Below are 22,381 nucleotides of genomic sequence, written 5' to 3'. Positions count from 1 at the left end.
TCGGATCGAAAAGAAAATAACTGGTATCGCCCATCCCTACTTGGCAATAAATATCTTTATGATTCTGATTAGGTTTTAAAATAGATATTTAATTCATGGTATGAACAACTTAGCAGAATAAATTGATGAAGTTAGACTTTTCACAAATGCCTGACTATCAGTGAACAGTGAAAGACATCTGCAACATGGCCAAAATCTCGGGTATACTTTAATTTTTTTTATTAATTTGCAACCATGGTGATATCTATCATAAACATGAAAATCCCTGTTTTGACGTGAAGGATAAACTCAATGAAAAAGCGAAATTATCCTCTGGTTTCACAGTTGTGCAGAAATTTCATTTATGTCTACATTTTTTCCAACCTCGATTTTTTTTGTTATTTTACCTTTTACAGGTTTTGCAATTATGACCTGTACAAATGTTTAAGAAAGTGTTAAAGTCCCTGTGAAGGCAATAAAAAAAAATCTAAACGCATTATAAATGTTAAAAATGTATTGCTAAAACACATTACAAAGACTGAACTGTGAAGTTCCGCTGTCGCCATATCTGTTTCCGGTTTACTTGCGCGTCGCCCAAAATGTCTGTTTTTACTCGATGTCTCCAGAATCTTCCGAAAATACACGTCAGCGATGTTCATCGCATTGTTGATGCCTGGTCCCCTGCTCCGACAAGCAAGAAGGACAAGGGCTTTAAACTCTACATATTGAGTTATCTGCACAACTACAAGGGTAAGTATTTTAATCTAATGTGGAGTGCCGGCAGATAGCGGCTAAGCTAGTTCGCCACGTGTTAATTTTTTATGTAAGGTTAGTATAGAAGCTTGTTTTTTCTTAGTTTTAAAGCAGACTGTTTGTTAATTTTTGTGATAATTGTAATATAAATTATATTAACTTGCTCTCCTCTCAGTTTCTAATAAAGATCAGGGCACAGGTGAAGTCACTGTCAGGGCATTGTGCTACAGGTCCACGAGGAAAGCAGATAAACCTCACAGTTTGAGTGTATGGTGAAGCTAGAATTGATAAGACCGCAGTTATAGGCTTGTTACTTTAATAGCCCGATGTTCCTGGGGACTCGGCTAAGGTTATTCATGTTTAATGTAACTCAAATCAAATGAAAACAGTTATTGTAGGCAGGTAAGTTTCCCTAGCTGGTCCCCTCTATGTAAAATGCATTCTTATTCAAGTTTTCAACTCAGTCATTCGTTTAAGATGCAATCTTGTGTTATAAGTATTAGGCTATTCATGATTATACAGTGAGCAAGCTATATAAATAAGTATTTAATATAATAAAAGTGTAGAGCAACAACCGAGGGTGTAAGGTAAAGGCTGAATATTTTAGATTTATTACAATATGTTGCATGTTTGAATTAAAATACCTGTGGATATGCAACTTCCCACTCATGAAAGTGTTATTCAAAGGAGCACACACTCTACAAAGGCCTGACTGGAGATTTGCCTGATCTATCCGTCCTTCAAGTGAGTAGGGATATAACAATAGCAAATTTCACTGTACAGTATGATATATCAACCAAAATCTGTATACCAATATTTCATTATTTTCTTTTTCCTCCCCTTTTACAAACAAATATTCTGCTTCAAAGAAAAAAAATGAAATTGATGTTATCATAAGGGTTCTTCATTATGAACTTGTATGCCATGCATAACATACTGTGGATAGAAATTACAGGGAAAGTTACTGGTATGATAATTGTGGTTATATTATATTACTATTATATTTAGTGTATTGCTAATCAATATAGTGTTACTTCCCAGGTGACAGCGGCTCACTTCAAGAGCAGGTGAAGCAAGTTGGGACAATGTTGAAGACATTTGCTCGCACTGGGCAATCAGGTACAACTTGCAAACAACACCTGTGGTTGTTGGTTTAATTCCCACTGGGGCCACCTGTACATGTAGTAGACCTAGATATAAATGTCATAGTGTAGTAGTTGAAGGACCAGGACTGACTACTTTATTCTTTTATTCTGGGAACCCCTGTAGGTGCAGATCAAACCCTAATGCTGCGACGTCTTGGAGTTTGACGATGTTGTGCGTAGCATGGACAACAAAATGCTATGCTGCAGCATTTCAGTGCCAATGTGTCTGTTGGAGAGTTATCCCTGCCAGGGGATCTGTTACTCCCCCCTAGACACCCAGGAAGATTTGGCATTGCTTGACAACAGTTTGAGGCAGGATAAAGAGCTCCAGCAACGATTTGTAAGTGTGCCGATTTCGTTTATAATGCCATAGGGTAATCTAAAAAGTAAAATTAAGATCATACACTGCATATTCTACAGTCTGAATCCACAGCCTGTCACATTTTAAATTTATGAGAGGCTTCAGAGAAATGTAATTTGTAACATGTTTTTTTTGTATTTTCAGCTTCGGTTTTTGGCAATCAAATGTGGGAGGGACCTAAAGACAACCGTGTGGCGAATGCTTCAGAGTATCTTCTCTAATCACCTTTCCATCAATACAACCTGGACTGGTGTAGGGGATAAAGCATGTTTTAGAGACATGTTCCTGAAGACCATTGTTCAAAGTAAGTTGGATATTTTTTTTATATTTAAGTAGATGTGTATGACCTTATGCCATTCAAATGGAATGACAGATCTTTATTTTCTACAGGAGCCATCCGGAAGAACCCGGCAACCCAGGATGCCACTGATGAGGCGATCCAGGTTAACGTTACGCGTTACCTGAAAGGAGCATCTGAACATGAAGGTGGAAAAAGGCATCGCACAGCTGAGAGGGAACCACAGCCGACCCCTTAAACCTAGGCTGACTACTGGCCCCAGCATCACTGACAACTGGAACCCTTTCTTTATCCTACAGTCAGTAACATCAAGACCCCTAAAAAAGCCTGCTAAAAGTGTCAGACTACACTCACCCAATCCACACTGTTCACTGTGGAAATTATTTTTTTTTTTCTTTTCGCTCGTGACCCTGCTTTGAGGGCAGCTCCTTGGATGAATATGGGATGGTTTGTCCTTTTATACAGGCGCACGAAGAATCACTGAAGATATGCCAATTTGCACTGCCTCATTCTGGAGATCGGGGAAAACCGGTGATTCTTAGCCCACTACGCCACGCAGTCCCCAACCTCTCCAGACATTCTGATTGGCTGTGTTCTCTACAGCCAGATTTTCTGCTGTTAATTATATTTATTCCCACTTGTTGTGATGTGTAAGTTGAATGTCAAAATGTATATTATACCTGTTATCCTGCACATTCCTTGATACCAAAGATCTCAATTATTTCATATACAATTTGCTGCTAATTTCATTGTTACAGTGCTTAACTATTCTATTTTTAAATATAGCTTGTAAATCCTAGATTATACATCTAATACTTGATATTTGCACATTATCTGGTATCAAATATTGTACTTACCGTGACTTTAGTATTGGCGTATTTCATTCCGTCAGTGCTTAACAATTCTATTATAGTTTGTAAATCCCATTTCATACCTCTGATACTTGATATTGCACATTAACTAGTACCAAAAATTCTACTTTCATTCCGTCACAGTGCTTAACTGTTATTCTATTGTTAAATATAGCTTGTAAATCCTTGTGCCACAGGTCAGCATTGCAGTTATAATGGTATATTCTACTCCAGAGCTTTACTGTACTCTAAATTATTATGTTATAATATGATGTTATACCTCAATTTATTTGGTATCCTGCACTTTCTTTGGTACCAAATATCCTCATTGCTTATGTTTACTGGTATTTCTTTTCATCCCAGAGCTGACCTCTTTATATTATTAACAATTATTGTGTTACAATAGTGTTTTTAAAAAAAAAATTTTTTTTTTTACCAAAATTGAATTGGAAACCTGCATGTTCTTTAGTGTGTGTGTGTATATATAATGTTTGTATTTTTCTGTTATTTATATTTCAGTGATCTGACATCTTGTTTCAATGACAGTTACTGTACTTTGAAATGTGGAATTAAAACGCCAAATGGAAATTTGTCTGGTTTGATCAATCATTATTCTTGATAAACTGCATGCTATAAATATATATATATATAAAAAAATATATATATATATATATATATATATATATATATATATATATATATATATATATACAATAAGCGGCGGCAGATCGCTCGGAAAAAGCGTTTACCTCCGACGCTCTGCGGAAGGTCCGCCTTCGATATAACGGCGGCGGAACGGCGGATGGCCAGCGGGCCGGCCGCGGAACGAAGGCGGTAGGAAGGCGGCTGCCGCTCTTGAAAAGCTTATTTTGTTAACATATCTTTTGTGTGATGCCGAACCATCAGTGTTATTGTGTCACAATGACTTTTTGACAGTGACACCTCATCTGTTCATATCACTTACCTCTACACTTTATTATAGATCAGGGGTTCATATCCATTCCATTCTGTCTTTCTCTCTCTCACTTTGCTAGATCATTTCTCAGTGCTCTTCTATCGCTGTTGGCTGACTTTTATTTTCAAAATGGAGAGCATTGAGGTTGAGATTGTCCATAAATAACAACAACATGTAAGCTTGTCAGTCATTCGATTTATAGAACATACATATGCACATAAATACTATTCCTGATGGCATGCAGGTCAGTCATATTACTTGAAACACAGGGGGGCACTAGAACACAGAGAAAAATAAGACAGTCATGATATAGCTGATATTCCCTTACAAAAAGCTACACTTATGATGCTGCGCTTAGGGAACAACTTTAGTTGTGACCAGCTGTGAATATGTGTGCAACACGTCAATGAAAATTGACCGGAATTTATAGCCTCTGCCGGTGACATCATTGGATGCACCTGTAGCAGGGCTATAAATAGATGCGTCACAGGTGCGTCGTCAGATCTTTTGTCTTAAGATCACTCTGTGTGTGTGTGCTTCATGAGCCTGTCAGAAACTTTCTACTTTCCTCTGTTAGGAGTTAGAATTGTTAGAAACCTTTCTCTTTCTCTTTTCTTAAAAAAAAAGAAGGAAAAGAATGACTGATAAACAAAGCAAGTGGTGTGTGTTCTCATGTTTACGCTCTATGGCTGAAAAGGACAATGGCTGAAAAGGACACACACCAGTTTTGCTTTGTGTGTTTGGGGGAAGAGCATGCTGCTCTTGCGTTGCGGCAGAGTGGGTGCAGGCATTGCGATCTGTTTACAGTCAAAATGCTTCACACTCATCTCACTTACTTCCAAGAGCCAGCGCCCACTCTTTCATCGTGGGGCTCTTGCATAGATCTGGCTGAGGAGCGAGAGACGGGTCCGTCCCTATCGCTCGCTCTGTCTCAAGATCTAGCTGATCCTTCTTGTAAGCCTGAAGTGCGCCTCGGCGCCTCTTCGGTTCACGAGGGGGACGCTGAACCTCTGTACATTCCATGCATAATAATAAAGTGGCTGAGGAATTACTCGAGGTGGTTACTTGGTTACTATAGTTAGACTGGCCACACGAACAAGAGACCCCCCCCCCAAACGCTCCAAAATAGAAGACAGATTTCTGTCTGATGGCCAAAAATAAAAAAAGGGAAGGGAAGGGAACGCTATATCAGTCCCTTCCTTTCTTCTATGACCTCCATAACGAGCGTTCTCATTCATGGAGTAATCCTTATACTTCCCGTGTGTTTGTGCCCTCGACGTCAACATTTTCGACTATCATGGTTGCTGAGGCTCGGGGGTATTCGGTGATGCCGCCGGTAGAAGAGACAGTTGCCAGTTATCTCTCGCCTGGCTCGGCATCATCGCTAAGGAGACCCACTCTCCCCATAAAGCTGTGCAGGACCACCTCCACGCTTGTGGGGAAGGCTTATCAGGCAGCAGGTCAGGCTGGTGCTGCCCTGCACACTATGGCAGTGTTACAGCCGTACTAGGCTAATCTGTTGAAGGACCTGAATGCGAGCACCACGGTCGACGAAGAGGCTTTCTCTGAGCTTCGTCGAGCCACGGATCTGTCTCCCTGCATGACCAAGCAGACGGCCCGTGCCATTGGCCGGTCTATGTCTGCTTTAGTCAGCATGGAGAGAAACTTATGGCTTAACCTATCGGGCATCAGAGACAAGGACAAAACTTTCCTTCTCGATGCAACGGTTTCGCCTTCTGGCTTATTTGGTGACGCTATGAATATAATTATCACCAGGTTCCAGGAGCCAAAAATGAATGATACCCCAAATTGTGTGGTATTAGAGTACATTAGAGCACTCAGTAATTTTTTCCTCATTAAAATACTCTTAAAGACACGAATTGTAATTTTGCAATATATGTAGGAAATCATGGCCACTCACAATAAAACGAAGATCAGTAACCTTATAAAAGCTGTTTTATTCTACATGGAGAGGGTCCGCACATGAGGGCTACCATGTTAGACTAACACGACCAGCCGAATACTACTTGCTTAATCTCAGTATCCTTCCTGTTATTTGAAACTTTCAATCACTGATTAAAGTAAACATGGCAGAATATGAATGCTAAGGCTGGGTTCGGAACTGCACACTGCAATACTACTCATACTCAGAGGTGGGTAGTAACTCATTACATTTAATCCATTACATTTACTTGAGTAACGTTTTGGGGGAAATTTTACTTTTAGAGTAGGTAAAGTGGGTACTTCTTTGATGATTTTTTTTGTACCTTTTCTTCTTTACTATGTGTGGCGTTACTGTCATTACATTACTGGGTTTAATTTGAATTAATGTGTAATTTATTGAGAGATTATTGAATGGGACTTTTACGAGAGGGGATGTTCATAGCTGCACACGATGAGTTGCTCCCACTCAGTGCAGCAGCATCTAACTCTTCAAAGTGAAACACTTTCTTCGCTCCACACAGTGAAAAAAGAATAGTTTCGTCATGCAATGCCTTTATTTAACACCAAGATAAGCTGATATTTCAGTCACAGCTCCAACTTCAGGCAGCACGCTGAGGTAAGGTTTGGCTTTAATTCTAACGCTGGCTTTTCTGTGTAATGAGATGGTCATTTTCAGGGTGATTCTGTAACTGGGCTCTTATGACATAAGTTTTAAGTGTACATTTTTAAATCAGTGCAGCAATAATCAGTGTGCTTTGTCCCGCATATGTCATAAGCAGTATTTATGCATTTACTCCATGCCCTTGCGGGGGTACTGGAAACTATTGCAGTTACTTCAAGCAGATTAACTGTATAAATCCACGTAAACATCCAAGTTGAGCGTAAATCGCTGCCATTCGCATGATTGACAACTGGAGCGCGAAGAGACGGCATTTCTGCATGTGCACAGTGAAGTGCGCGGAGCGCATGTGTGTGATGTGCACAAGGCAATCTTCGTGACGAGAGTGGCTGTGTCTGCAATCATTCACTCATTCACTATTTCCTATATAGTAAATGGCAGTTAATGCACTATATCTCAGCAGTAAGCGAAAGAAACTGGTGCAGAAACGTCATATATGACATTTTTAAATACTTTTGAATCTTCATTCAAGAACAAAAGAAGGGAACAAGTGGCTCACACAGAATTCAGACACTCCTACAAAATAGAAAAAACACGAAATAGTGCACTATATAGTGGATGGGGGTGGTTTGAGGCACCGCGAGTGTTCCACGATCATGGTTGGTGCCCTACGTTGGTTGTGTACTCTGCATTTAGAAAGTGGCGGCACTGTTGTACAGAACTAACGATCTACATGCTTACGACACTAAAAACTGTAACTACACTGAAATAAGAATCCACACAGGATTTTAAAAGCTATGAAATAGTGAAAGAAGGTATTATATTTCATCATTATATATAATGTCCTTGTGGGACATTTTCAATGTAATAATTAGCCTACTAGGAATGTTTCCAAACCTTTCTTCTCATTGACGAATTCATCTAGATCTGAAAAGAGCCCTTAAAGATTTAGTTCACCCGAAAATTACAATTCTCATTATTTACTCACCCTCATGCAACCCCAGATGTGTAAGACTTTTTCTTCTGCTGAACTTAAATGAAGATATTTAGTAGAATTTCTCAGCTCTGTACAATTCAAGTGAATAGGTGGCAACCAGGGTATGTGAGCGGAGTGGGAGCGGAGCAGCATGATTTTGCCTGGAGCAAGGAGTGGGTTTTTAAAAAATTGGAGCGTCATTGTTTTCTCTCACTCAAAGAGTGCTCCACTAATGCTCCATCATGGTCAAAACACCTGTTAACGGACCTTAATGCAATAATGCACCACATATTAAGCAGTGTTAAACACTATTGTCATGAAGGAAAGATGAAATTTCTGATATAACTCCAGCGTGAAGGTTACTTTCGCTTTCTGTTTTCACCCTATCTCCCTATTATTGAGATAAGCTTGCGGTAAAGCTTGACTTAACTACATGCTTGCGTCTCCTATCTTTATTCCTGCATCAACTGCCGTTTATTGAAAATTAATGATGGGATGGTGAAGGAGAACAGGAGTGGGGAGGGTGATTGCCACGATCAAAGGTTTGTTGTGAAATCCTAAAAGACGTGTCCAGAAAACATGATGATAATCCAATCATATGTGGAGAGAAAATCTAAACGTCATCAATACACATCTACTGTATATCTCTCCCCTATAAAATGTATTGATTAATCATGTCAACATTCTAATCTAATGCATCATAATCTTAACCGTAGGCTATTATGTTCCGCATTAAATAGAATTTAACTTTTAATGACGTAAAACACCAAATTAACTAATCAACATACTAATAAGTAACATGTACATTATATTCATGATGTTAGCCAGAGGGGAACTGGCCCCCACAGTGAGTCTGGTTTCTCCCAAGGTTATTTTACTCCATTAATAAACATCTTATGGAGTTTTGTGTTCCTTGTCACAGTCGCCTTCAGCTTGCTCACTGGGGTTATTAATACAATTATTATTTAATTACTTATTTTTAAACACGATTAACAATTGTATTTTATCTAATTACACAATGATGATTCACTCACTACTTGATTACTCTTTTAATTGGATACTTTCTTACTCTTACTCAGGTAATTATTTATGTTAGTACTTCTACTTGAGTAATTATGTTTTTGGAGTAATTGTACTTTTACTTAAATACAGTTTCTGACTACTCTACCCACCTCTGCTCATACTATTTCTGCCATAGACTCATATGGTAGAAGTCGTAAGAGTAGTATGAGTAGCATGCCATTTCGAACTTAGCCTAAGATTCTACAAAGCATCTGAAACTGAAAATTTGATTTTAAATGATTCTGCATCCAAACCGCTAGGTGTCAGACAAAGACAAAAGTTATTGAGTGCACCTTTAAGGGAGATCATTGACCCAATTGTACAATAATTTTCTAAGTGATCAGTCTTTCTATTTTGGTTTGGCAGATGATCAGTTTTAAATGGGCCAAAAAAATGTAATAAATCCTGCTTACATTGAGAGAAATCTGAGCCATATCTAGAGACCAGAATATCACAGAGACTTGTATGGGCTCTTTTTTACAATAAGCACCTACCCATAAAAATACCATAGTAACCACATGACACAATGTGCTAAAAACCACTTAGAACACATGGAAGCACCCTGGCATCATAGCAGCTAGTTTGCACAGGCAGGTATGTAATTTAAATGATCAAAAAGACAGGAATTTATTGTCATTGGTACATAATGACAATGAGTCCACAACCCACAAATATAAAAAAAAGTGTGGCCATGTGTTTCTTGTAGATTTAGTATGTTTAAAGTTGCAGATAAAGCTATGTAAGACTCTAAACAAACTGTAATCGTACGGATGAGAGTGCGCCAATGCATTTATCTTCATTTTTGCTTTTGCTATTTGTCGCATCTTTGTCATTGAATGCATCCAGCACTTCACGCCTTGGTAATTTATTCTCATATGCATGAAGGCTATTTGCATTGGCGCACACATCAAACGTCGTTCATTTTGGCATGGCCCTTTTGACCCCATGGTGGACAAAGTCATTGGGTGCGCTGCTGTGTAAGCAGTGATAAGGCACTTCTTAATGTGTTTGCACAGGGGACCAAGTAGAAAGGGCCTCTGACGCAGAAGGGCCTGGTGCCTGATGCCGCCTTCACAATGGAGGACCCCGACACCAAACATAGCCCCAAATGTCACACAATGTGTGGACTTGGCAAGGAGGGGTTTGCAGTCAGATTGGTTGATGGTAATGTGGGTGTCCGTTCTACGGGCAAGTCGAACCAGGTTTAAAAGGCCCGGTGGATGTGGGGTGATGGTAGAAGCAGCACGGCGTAAAATAGGCAACACACTTGACAAGCCCTCTAATCCAAGAGGCGCATCTATGTAAAAGGTGAGGCAAGTGTATGTGTCCAGAGACAAAGAAAGACAAAGCAAGAGACAGTCACTTAGATTAGGCAGCTTGTTAAAACATCCCTAGACAAAGAATTTGCTCTCGTTTTGCCTCATTTTACCCAGATCGACACACCTTAGTGATGTATAAGGGAGACATGTTGAAAGTATTGTCCACAGTTGTTCTGTTGACTCTCACTCCAATCATGGATGCTGCCCCGCTGGCACCTGGAGAACCAGATGTTTTTGAGGAACCAACCGATGAAGGTAAGACATTGGTAAAATCTAGATGGTAACCCTCTTTCTGCAGAACTCTTATGCTAGTAAGTTTTGCAGCTCAAACGTTACATTCTAGACATGACTTAAGACATTTAAACACCAGCTTCAAACAATTAGCTTTGACTGAGTTTTATTTAACAATGCAAAGTGTTCCCTACAATCACAGCACAATGATTATAATCTTATAATCACTTCACATTGATCTAGGACTTATAAATTAAATTTCCAATTAGCATACAATTACTGTTTTTATGTATGTTTTTCTTTATTTTCTGAGCAATTGGTGACCTAATTCAAGGTTTACCTAGATTTCATTGTTCAGAGCTTGCTCTATAGTAGCTCAGGAGACTTAATGGAGACCTCAAATGTTTTGTTTAAAACATTGTCTTGGCTGTTTCTCCTAAAATTCCTTGGGAGAAGATTCTCTTGAGGTGAGATCTCTTCTGAAACTCTAAAAGAGACATGTGAGATAAATGGGGTCTTCTTCTTTGGAAAAGCATAAAAAGTCTCCTTATTCTTTCTGTTTAATTTCATTGCTGTCTAAGAGGAACAGCTGAGATATTAAAGAGCTCTCATTTGTGATTTCTCTTTGCTATTGGAAGTTCATTTCGCTGTTGTCAAGCCAAAAGACTCAAAGATGGCTCGGGACCAAGATAATCAGACCAGTAGCATCAGTTTCTTGTGAAGTTCTGTTGGCCTTGCTCTGTCCGCACTTCCACTGTGTGCAAACTTTAAATCTGTCATTCCACATTCAGGTTCTGGACTCTTCCTCCAGATAAAATTGGCTCAGTGGTGTAGAGTAGTGTTGCATAATGGCTTGAATTAGGGCATTAAGTCTCAGCGGCTCTTATTCAGGTTAATTCTGAGAGGTCTTGAACCACTTATGATGAACCACTTATGATGAACTATTAATGATATAATAATTTGTTTGCACCTTGCAACAATGAGAATCAAAGTATTATATGCACAATAAGTTATTGGCAAAGTATGAAATGCACAAGCCACTGTGGCTACTGTTTTATTATTCAGCACAGCTGGTGTATTATTGTTCTTTCCATTCCAACAATGCTTAATTTTGCCTCAGATTAGGCTTATGATACCACTATTATTGTGTGTGAACAAGCGATTTGTCAGTGTCTGCTTTAAAGTTTACAATGATGATTAAGAAAGGGTTAGAAAGATCCTTGGAAAAAAAAAAGCATTTCTCATCTGTTATGTAATATATATTTGTCCAAGCTGAGAAAAGCCTTTAAAAGAGATATTTTAAGTTCATAATGTTTTTGAAGGTGTTTCAATGCATTGGTATTCAACTTGAGGTGTTTCTATGGGTATGGGGGAACATTTCAGTGTAAAAACAACCTTGGGTTTAGATTCTGTACACACCTTAATTAGACAAACCCAGTCCTTTCAAGGACCAGAGCAGATGCACCATTTTAGAGACATGCAAACTATAAATTATTGAAATAGTCTAATAAATGAATGTTATGGTGTCTTATTTATATTTAAATGTTCATTAATATGAATTTACTTGCCTCTAAAGACAATGATGAACCTCCAGATCCATGGAGAACTGGAGCAGATATAGAGGAGATTACAGCACGAGCAACAAGGATTTTTGAAAATCTACTGAGGACCAGACCAAAGACGACATTTCCCAATGGAGATGGAAAGACTGCATCTATGAGGTCTTTAGATGAAATAAGTAGACCTACTAGCCGCCCAGATGTCAGAGACAAACCTTTGGGCACAGGTATCAATAACCCATCAAAGATAGTGACAATCCATTCTGATGGACAAGAGGAGATTCAGCCTTCAGCCGAAAGTCTTGATGGATCTTTGAGGATTGACCTCATGACCAATTCTCCTGATTCCCAGCTGCAAACTCTGACTGAGAGGAACAACCTGTTTAGGTTATCAAAGGTGATTGATTCAGAGGAGCAAGGTGACACTTCAACAGCAGCCAAACAATCCAAGTTAGATCCCAACACAGGTGTTGCAGTTACTCAAGAGGAGCTTGTGAAGATGTTGAGTGTACTTGAGAAGCTTCACAAGTTAATGAACAGTACGCTGAGCAATCGAATCACCATCATACACAGAGGTGTGTTTATAACCAAAATACCTTAATTTGGTCCAGTAGATTTTTTATAAACCACTTCCCCATTGTAGTGATGGAAAAACAACTAATGATATTATGAAACTAATGTTCATAATCTATTATTGTCTCGTTACTTTCATCAAAGGAAATGGCAACGGACGAAGTCCTGGGAAGAAGAACAAAATGGTGCGTTCCAATCCTGAAACCATAAAGCTGTTCATGTTTGTAGCCCTAAAACAGTCAGCATTTTCAACCCATGGATTCCCTCAGGAATTTCCAATAGGTTTTTTTTTACACAATAGGTGTAAAACAAGGTTTGTTGTTAACGTCAACAAGTCTTTCCTTAAACATGACTTTTGAAATTGCTGTGTTGTAGTTGTAGTAGGGTTACAACTAATACACGGATGCAATATTATGTGCTTGAGCAATCGGACAACCGTTGTAGTCCCTATGTAGCAACTTCAAGAGCAAAACATACATCTGAAACCCATGATGAGTTGGCCTTTTAGATTGGCCTACAACTTGATGCCATGACTGAACAGCTCTATTAGCAACATAAATGAAATATGTAATGTACTATATGTGCTACATGCTACAAAATATGTTTTCTAATTGCTATGATCCACAGGTACTGACAGATGGAACCCTGAAATCCACCACAGCAACTACTGTAGATGGTGGTGGGACCTCACCGAAGGCTAGCACTGACCAAATGGATCCAACACTCAATGGAAAAGGTTTTAAAAAGTCCCTTCAATCAACTCCTAAGAAACCCAACAAGAGAGGTATGATGCAACCAGTTGCCATAACTAACAAAATATACTGTATCAGCTGGTTTGCTGGTCTTAGCTGGTTTAAGCTAGTATCCCAGCCTGACCTGCAAGAAATGCCCAAAAATCTCAAACCAGGCAACAGACCAACTAAGACTAGCAAACCAATGTAGACTGGATGGCACTCTTAATAAAACTACTGTATGTAGTTTTATCTCATGAAAATTATGTGACTGTTGCAACATTTTTGCAAAATTACATTACATGATTTATTACACAGAGTGCTGCATTTCAGAGGTGAAATGTCCACTATGTGGTGCTAAAAGAGAGTTAAATGTTCTCCCAAACCGATGAGGTTGTAAGAGCTAATGCTCTATCGAGTTTTAATCAACATACCTACCTCCTAACCCTAAACCAGTGGTGTCAACCTGATTTTGGGTTGTGGGCCTGGTTGGACCAAGCGACATTGCTTGGGTGCCAAAGTTGTCTTTCGATACTGTGTGTGATATGTGTGTGTGTGTATATAGTGTATATATATATATATATATATATATATATATATATATATATACACTGTATATATTCTGTAACTTTGTTTAAATAACTTTTACAATTTCGCATTAACATTATTAACTAATTTTTAATTGAATTTAATTTTTAATTATTAATTTGTATCATATATTATCATATTTTATCAACATTGTATACAAAACATTTCGACATGACTGAGAGCAACTTGCGGAAAATCACATATTCATCCAGCAGTAATTCAGTTAGTTCATTAACTGAAGGATTAATTCAAAAGGAGAATCTATGAGCTGGTGAATCACTGTTTTAAAATTACCCACTCAAAAGAGTCATTTATTCATGAATCAGACTAAACCAGTCACCTTGTTTGTTGTTGAATACAGCCAGCGAACACAATAGAAAGGCACACTGTTTTGTTGCATGCTTTTTTATGTCACCACATTCAATTAAGACTTCAATCTCATAACTTGGGTAAAATATCATTTCTTCTTCTTCGTTGGTCTGGTTTCAGACTCAAGTATAATTCTGTCGAACCCTGGAGCTTTTATGTCTTCAACTTGCATCATCACAAATGTACACATGATGGAAAGCACAATGCGGGTCACTATACTTGTGTGTATGTTATTCATTTTGTTTCATTATGCACACAAGAGTGAACAACACTTGTGCCTCTGTGCATTACATGCTGTAATTTAGCAGTTGTACATATCCAGGCAAGGCCGTAACCATGTCTTGAACATTGGGGGCTCAAACCATTTTGGGTGTGGGGGTCACAGGTGTTGAGATCACAAATATAATGGTCCTCGGTCCTTTAAAATAGTAAAGGCTCTGAATGCAATAATTTTCTGAATAAAGGCTTTAAATACGATAAAGGCCCAAAATTGTAGAATTTTTGGTTTTAAAAGATAATTTGTTTTTGCACAGAAGTTCACACAGTACAAGACAACCACAGTGTCTACAATGCAATCAATTTCCCTGTTTTAGTAAGCTTTTCTTTCTTTTTTGTGCTGTATCAAAGAAAAGGCAAATATAATTTGAATTTCTTTTCATCACTGATGTATCTGTAAAATGAGATATCTGTGTCAGCTGACTAGCAAAAAGAAAATACACAAAATTATTTAATGCCATCAAGTTGTCCTTCATTGTGTTTTTTCCCCAGTAGAATCTTAACACAATCTTTTCTTTGAGAACCTGAACACTGCTCTTTTCCATACATAAACAGTTCATGTTGAGCACTACTGTCAAGGTCCAAAGAAAAAACAAATCATAATTAATATACCATAAAAGTAGTTCATACAACACAAACCTTTAATGCTTTATAGTATTTGTCCTGTATGACACTTGACATCTCCTGCTCACTATAAACTGTTATTCTATGGAATAGAGCTGCTTAAATATTTATATATTTTTTTATAAGGGTGAGTAAATGAGTAAATGTAAAAGTAAATTTTCCATTTTTAGGGCAAATACTCCTTTAACTGGTGGCTCATCTTCGAAATAAAAGGGTCTCTTTTAAAAGAAGACTCTTAAGGCGGGTGCACACTGTTCGATTTTGGCCACGATTCTGCCGTCTGAGACAAATTTCGGGAATCCTAAAGGATTTCTCTTGTCGCATGGCAAAATTGGCAATCTTACAACGTTCTGTGTGACATGTTCACAAACGGCCTATTAATAGCCTTTGAGATGATCTTCAGCCTCCGACGAATTACTGGCAGTGTCTGAAATTTAAAAACTTGGAAAGAAACCTGCTCCGCGTTTGCCCCACCTTAGCAACATTTGTGCCCATTTATCACTCTACTCAAGCACTTTCAATGTTTTTTCTTCTTTTCATTTTATATCAAATGTTTTAATAAATAAATAAGCAGAAAATACTTGGAGAAAAGTGTAATATGCAATATGAAAGCATTATTCTCTGAATTAAATAAATAACTTACAAAACGAAAATAAATAAATGATTGCATTTTCTCGTAATTTGTCTTACATTTATCATGCATTTTCTTTACAACATTATTATAATTACTATTTTACTTTTAATAAATTTACTTTAAACATATGTAAACATCTTTAGTTAAGATTCACACCATTCATAATAAAATAAAATAGAAAGATTGAACAATTTATACTGGTAAGTATTTATGGGACATTTTAATCCAAATCAGCAAATACAGTTGGATACAATTATAGAAATCTATGTCATGTTTATGCATCATCAGTAGGGAATTTGCAAGTATGATGTATTATCATCCTTTATGAATTTTCAAAATTTTGCATGGCCAATAGGTTACTAATCTAAAAGTGGAGAAAGACATTGTTTTCTCCAATGTGACCGGAGAAGTTTGTAATTTTTTGTGTTATAAGTCTTTTTATTTCCACAATGAATATTTGATTGTGGAAGTTCATTATTACTGTACGCTACCTCCCGCACTCACATTCATGCTCAACATCTGTAATTTTCTGTATTTGTGATCAAGCTGTCTTTTTATGGGCCTATTTGACAAAATCTATCTTTCTTGTAAAAAAAGCCTATGCTCATGTAAGGATCTCCCTTTTGGGGTGCTGTTCTCCTCCAGACCAACAGAGGGCGCTCGTCCTGGACCTTCTGTGCCATGTTCCTCTCCTCTCCTGCAGATGGCACTAACACCCCTAACCCAGTTCAACCATCCACTCATTAACCCTCATTCCCTTCCGAGATCCTGCATCTGATCTTGAATCCCTCATTGACATGGCCGTCCGGGTAGACCATCGCATAAGAGAACGCCAACAGGAGTGACGGCAGGAGGTCAGATTGCTGGAGTCTGCAAACCCTGTTAAACTGCCTTTGTCCCCTTGTGATCCCGAGGAACCCATGCAGCTGGGTAGAACCAGGATCTCTCAAACTGAGCGCAACCGATGGATTAAGGAAAGACGCTGTCTCTATTGTGGCGGGTTAGGCCATTTTCGCTCCACATGCCCTGAGTTGTTGGGAAAAGCCAACTCTGGTCCAGGAGGAGGGGAGCCAGGATGAGAGTAGGAACCGTCCCCTGCTCGGCGACCTCTGGTCTGTCCTTCCACGCCACCCTTACCAACAGTACTCAGCATCATCAGGTTTGTGCCTTTGTAAACTCTGGGGCTGACGGGAGCTTTATAGATTTTGAGTTTTCCAGGAGCCTCTCTATACAGTCTGTCACCCTACCTAGACCTTTTAATATTACGGCAGTGGATGGCAGCCCTCTGGGTTCTGGAAAGGTTACTCTATGCACCCTGCCTCTCCAGCTAAGGGAACTTTATAGTTCATCTGACGCAGTTACTCACCTCAATCCGGGTGGTGGAGGACAAGTCTCAGTTGCCTCTGCTTCTGAGACAGTCAATCCATGCATCTTATCATATGGCTCATTGTGCATGATACAGAGGAGCCTCACAGCAGGAGGAGGCTCATGCTACTCTCCAGGTTCCATGCACAACTTACCACGTGCCACATTGAGAGCGACAATCACTGTTCGTGACCACAAGGAGGTTACCCCATGTGACTCTACCCTCCCTAGCATCCGGGCCAATTTAGTTGCTTAGGAGAACTGGCTGGAGTCACTCAGCACACCCTGGATTCAAACTCATGACCCCAGGTGTTGTAGTCAGCATCAATACTCGCTGAGCTACCCAGGTCCCCTATGTGACACATTTTTGATTCAAAATGGCAAATTTCCCCAAATGGTGAATAGTTTGCAGCATTGGAAATAACTGTTGGTCTATACAACATTTCAATCATAAAATAGTGGGAAAATATTGCATGTTTAGTTACTGTATATACTGACATCTTACATGACAAACTCTTAACCTGCAATGCTGGGATAATCCACAAGGTTTCCGCTTAGTGTTTTAAACTTGGGTCCTGCCCAGGGTTGATCTTAGCACTAGGCAAAGGTGGGCAACCACCTGGGGCTCCTAAATAGCTGAGGGCCCTCTAAAATACAAATTATGTTTTTTATTATTATTAATGCAAAATAACATGTGCTGAAACTTTAAATATTGCTGTTATAACACCAATATGATTAATATTGCTGATACTTACAGCACCGTCAATGCAAGCATCTCACTCAGATCAAGTCTTAATGGATTATTCCAAGGTTTTACACATCTACGCAAGTTCGTGGTGGTAACAGGCAGGGAAATCTTGAGTGCTCCAACTTTAGCGCATGGATATGGAGTTGAGGTAATTTTACCACTGCGCACTGGTCACACGACCGCGCTCTAGATCCGTGAACCACAATTTTATGTATTGCACATAAAAAAGACTGACAGAAACTGAAAGAAAAGTGATCACCGCCGCCTCATGCCCACGCAAGCAGTCGCCCATGCCTAAATCTGCCACTGGTGGCCATGGAACTTGTGTCACCCTCAGACATGTGTGGCGTTCGCTGATACGCGTGACTCTGCAAGTGCTGAATATCCCAGGTAATTAAAATAAATGCCACCGATAATGAAAATTATAACATAGATGCAACACCACAAATGTAAATGTTTATCTGTTCTGCTGTACATCTTACCCAAGTTAATGGCTAAATCAATGTGAATATTTTCAAACATTACTTAATATTTTTTTTTATCCCTTGGGCCCACCACCCATTGGAGGAACCGCAGGAGTCGGGTGCGCTGCCATATGGGCGGCAGTGAAGGCCGTGGGCCTCGACGGACCAGACCCGGGCAGCAAAGGCTTGCTCTGGGGACGTGGAATGTCACCTCACTGGGGGGGAAGGAGCCGGAACTAGTGAGGGAGGTGGAGCGTTACCAGTTGGATCTGGTGGGGCTTACATCAACGCACAGTTTTGGCTCTGGATCCGTACTCCTGGATAGGGGATGGGCTCTATTCTTCTCTGGAGTTTCCCAGGGTGTGAGGCGACGGGCGGGTGTGGGGATACTCACGAGTCCCCGGCTGAGTGCCACTACGTTGGAGTTTACCCCGGTGGACCGAGAGGGTCAGCCTCCCTACGCCTACGGGTTGTGGGGAAAACTCTGACTGTTGTCTGTGCATATGCACCGAACAGCAGTTCAGAGTATTCGGCCTTCTTGGAGACCCTGAATGGAGTCCTGAATAGGGCCCCAGTAGGGGACTCCATAGTGATGCTGGGTGACTTCAATGCACACGTGGGAAATGACAGGGACACCTGGAAAGGCGTGATTGGGAGGAACGGCCTCCCTGATCTGAACTCAAGTGGATGTTTGTTATTGGATTTCTGTGCTAGTCATGGATTATCTATAACAAACACCATGTTCGAACATAAGGATGCTCATAAGTGTACGTGGTACCAGAGCACCCTAGGACGAAGGTCGATGATCGATTTTGTAATCGTGTCGTCGGATCTGAGGCCATATGTTTTGGACACTCGGGTAAAGAGAGGGGCAGAGCTGTCAACCGATCACCATCTGGTGGTGAGTTGGGTCAGGGGTGGGGAAAGACTCTGGACAGACCTGGGAAGCCCAAGCGAGTAGTGCGGGTGAACTGGGAACGTTTGGAGGAGGTCCCTGTCCGTGAGATCTTCAACTCACACCTCCGGCGGAGCTTTTCAGGCATCCCTGTGGAGGTTGGGGACATTGAACCGGAGTGGGCAATGTTCAAAGCTTCCATTGCCGAGCCGCGGTGGAGAGCTGCGGCCTCAAGGTTTTAGGTGCCGCAAGGGGTGGTAACCCTCGAACACCGTGGTGGACACTGGTGGTCAGGGAAGCCGTCCGACTGAAGAAAGAGGCCTTCCGGGATTTGTTGTCCCGGAGGTCTCCGGAGGCAGTTGCAAGGTACCGACAGGCCCGAAGGGCTGCGGCCTCGGCCGTGAGGGAGGCAAAGCAGTGGGTGTGGGAAAAGTTCGAGAAGCCATGGAGAAGGACTTTCGGTCCGCACCAAAGTGCTTCTGGAAAACCATCCGCCACCTTAGGAGGGAAGCGGGGAACCATTCAAGCTGTATACAGCAAAGATGGGACGCTGTTGACCTCAACCGAGGAGGTTATTGGGCGGTGGAAGGAACACTTTGAAGAACTCCTAAATCCCAACACGCCCTCTATGGTAGAGGCAGAGCCGGAGGATGATGGGGGATCAGATTCTATTTCCTGGGGAGGTCACTGAGGTAGTCAAACAACTCCGCAGTGGCAAAGCCCCAGGGATTGATGAGATCCGACCAGAAATGCTGAAAGCTCTGGATGTGGAGGGGGTGTCATGGATGACACGCCTCTTCAACATTGCGTGGAAATCTGGGACAGTGCCTAAGGAGTGGCAGAACGGGGTGGTGGTTCCCTCTTCAAAAGGGGGATCAGAGAGTGTGTGCCAACTACAGGGGTATCACACTTCTCAGCCTCCCTGGTAAAGTTTACTCCAAGGTGCTGGAGAGGAGGGTTCGGCCGATTGTCGAACCTCAGATTGAAGAGGAACAATGCGGTTTTCGGTCCTGGCCGTGGAACGACGGACCAGATCTTTACTCTGCAAGGATCCTGGAGGGGGCCTAGGAGTATGCCCATCCGGTCTACATGTGTTTTGTGGATCTGGAGAAGGCGTATGACCGGGTCCCCGGAAGAGACTGTGGGAGGTGCTGCGGAGTACGGGGTGGGGGGTCCGTTCTTAGGGCGATCCAATCCCTGTACGTCCAAAGTGAGGGCTGTGTCCGGTCCTCGGCACAAAGTCGAGTTCATTCCATGTGGGGTTGGTCTCCGCCAAGGCTGCGCTTTGTCACCAATCCTGTTTGTGATATTCATGGACAGGATATCGAGGCGTAGTCGGGGTGGGGAAGGTGTGCTGATTCGGTGGGCTGGGGATCTCATCGCTGCTTTTTGCAGATGATGTTGTCTTCATGTCATCATCAGTCCGTGACCTTCAGCTCTCACTGGATCAGCTTGGCAGTCGAGTGTGAAGCAGCTGGGATGAGGATTAGCACCTCTAAATCTGAGGCCATGGTTCTCAGCAGGAAACCGATGGAGTGCGTACTCCAGGTAGGGAATGAAGTTTTGCCCCAAGTGAAGGAGTTCAAGTACCTCGGGGTCTTGTTCACGAGTGAGGGACAATGGAGCGGGAGGTTGGCCGGAGAGTCGGGGCAGCAGGGGCGGTATTGCACTCAGCTCTATCGCGACGGTTGTCACGAAAAGAGAGCTGAGCCGAAGGCAAAGCTCTCGATCTACCGGTCAATTTTTGTTCCTACCCTCACCTATGGTCATGAAGGTTGGGTCATGACCGAAAGAACTAGGTCGCGAGTACAAGCGGCCGAAATGGGCTTCCTCAGAAGGGTGGCGGGCTTCTCCCTTAGAGATAGGGTGAGGAGCTCAGTCATCCATGAGGAGCTCGGAGTAGAGCCGCTGCTCCTTTGCGTTGAAAGGAGTCAGTTGAGGTGGTTTGGGCATCTGGTAAGGATGCCCCTGGCCGCCTCCCTAGGGAGGTGTTTCAGGCACGTCCAGCTGGGAGGAGGCCTCGGGAAGACCCAGGACTAGGTGGAGAGATTACATCTCCACACTGGCCTGGGAACGCCTCGGGGTCGCCCAGTCAGAGCTGGTTAATGTGGCTCAGGATAGGGAAGTTTGGGGCCCCCTGCTGGAGCAGCTGCCCCCGCGACCCGACTTCGGATAAGTGGTTGAAGATGGATGGATGGATGGATGGACTTAATAATTTTTTCCACAAATCATCCCGTGGGCTGGAGATTACTCTGTATGTTTGACACCCCTGCCCTAAACCTTAAACCTAAACCCCACCAATTGTGTCAAAAAATGCAAAGTGTGACATAAAAATCACAATAGCTGAAACAACTACTTAATTTTGTGGTGCTTCTATGTCACTTTCGGCTCACGTGTCGACTTGCTTGCTCTTCAGGTTATAGCATTTTATGAGGAACAGGACAAAACAAACATGTCCATCGGCAGTGTCCGTCAACAGTCGTGGGTCTGTCGTTACTTTGTACAGAATCTGCGAACGGCTTGTTCTGAGACGGTGCTTATGATTATTGGGGATTAAAAAAAAAAAGGACTGGGTGGATTTTTATCCTTATAGGGTGGTTGTGTACACACACTGCCAACACATATTTATGTTCAAACACCATGTAAAAGTTAATTTTGCATAATAGGACCCCTTTATGGGAACTATGCACAGGTTCTGGAATACATACGGTTTTATAAATCAGATTTCTTTTGTACTTTTTCAGACTTTTGTACTTACACACACTTTTAGGAAGAAATCTAAGCAGAGTCTTATACATGAGGCCCCTGGTGTTCTTAACTCAACTAGCCATTGTTAAAATAACACCTATGCATTAACAATTGCTTTTCTCTCTTCAAAAACAGTGTGCTTCTGGAAGTACTGCTCTCAAAACTGACCTGATGTCCGCAGTTTCTGTGCAACCTCTACTTGGGCTTTGGAAAGAAGAGCAACAAATTCCACCTCTATCGCCAACCTCTGAAACTCAGACACCTAGCAACACGGCTTGTTCTCAAACATAGATGCTTAATCTCCTCTCGTTGGC

General features: G+C 41.2%; 1 protein-coding gene across 1 annotated transcript; it reads left to right on the top strand.

The window, feature by feature from the left end:
* The first annotated feature begins 10,393 nt into the window (after positions 1 to 10,393).
* urp2 (urotensin II-related peptide) lies at positions 10,394 to 22,234 on the top strand. The gene is made up of 5 exons (XM_052137118.1): positions 10,394 to 10,517; positions 12,070 to 12,627; positions 12,770 to 12,810; positions 13,253 to 13,409; positions 22,203 to 22,234. The coding sequence occupies exons 1-5, from the start codon at positions 10,394 to 10,396 to the stop codon at positions 22,232 to 22,234; spliced, it is 912 nt and encodes a 303-aa protein (XP_051993078.1).
* The last annotated feature ends 147 nt before the right edge of the window (positions 22,235 to 22,381 follow it).

The sequence above is a fragment of the Xyrauchen texanus genome, chromosome 11 (genome assembly GCF_025860055.1).
Source record: "Xyrauchen texanus isolate HMW12.3.18 chromosome 11, RBS_HiC_50CHRs, whole genome shotgun sequence".
Lineage (NCBI taxonomy): Eukaryota > Metazoa > Chordata > Actinopteri > Cypriniformes > Catostomidae > Xyrauchen > Xyrauchen texanus.
Note: the sequence above shows the minus strand (reverse complement) of the source record. Positions and strands in the feature narration are given on the sequence as shown.

Coding starts and splice junctions, on each gene's coding strand:
- urp2 (XM_052137118.1), top strand. CDS start 10,394: ATGTATAAGGGAGACATGTTGAAAGTATTGTCCACAGTTGTTCTGTTG. Junction 10,518..12,069: donor TGAGGAACCAACCGATGAAG/GTAAGACATTGG, acceptor TTGCCTCTAAAG/ACAATGATGAACCTCCAGAT. Junction 12,811..13,252: donor CTGGGAAGAAGAACAAAATG/GTGCGTTCCAAT, acceptor TATGATCCACAG/GTACTGACAGATGGAACCCT.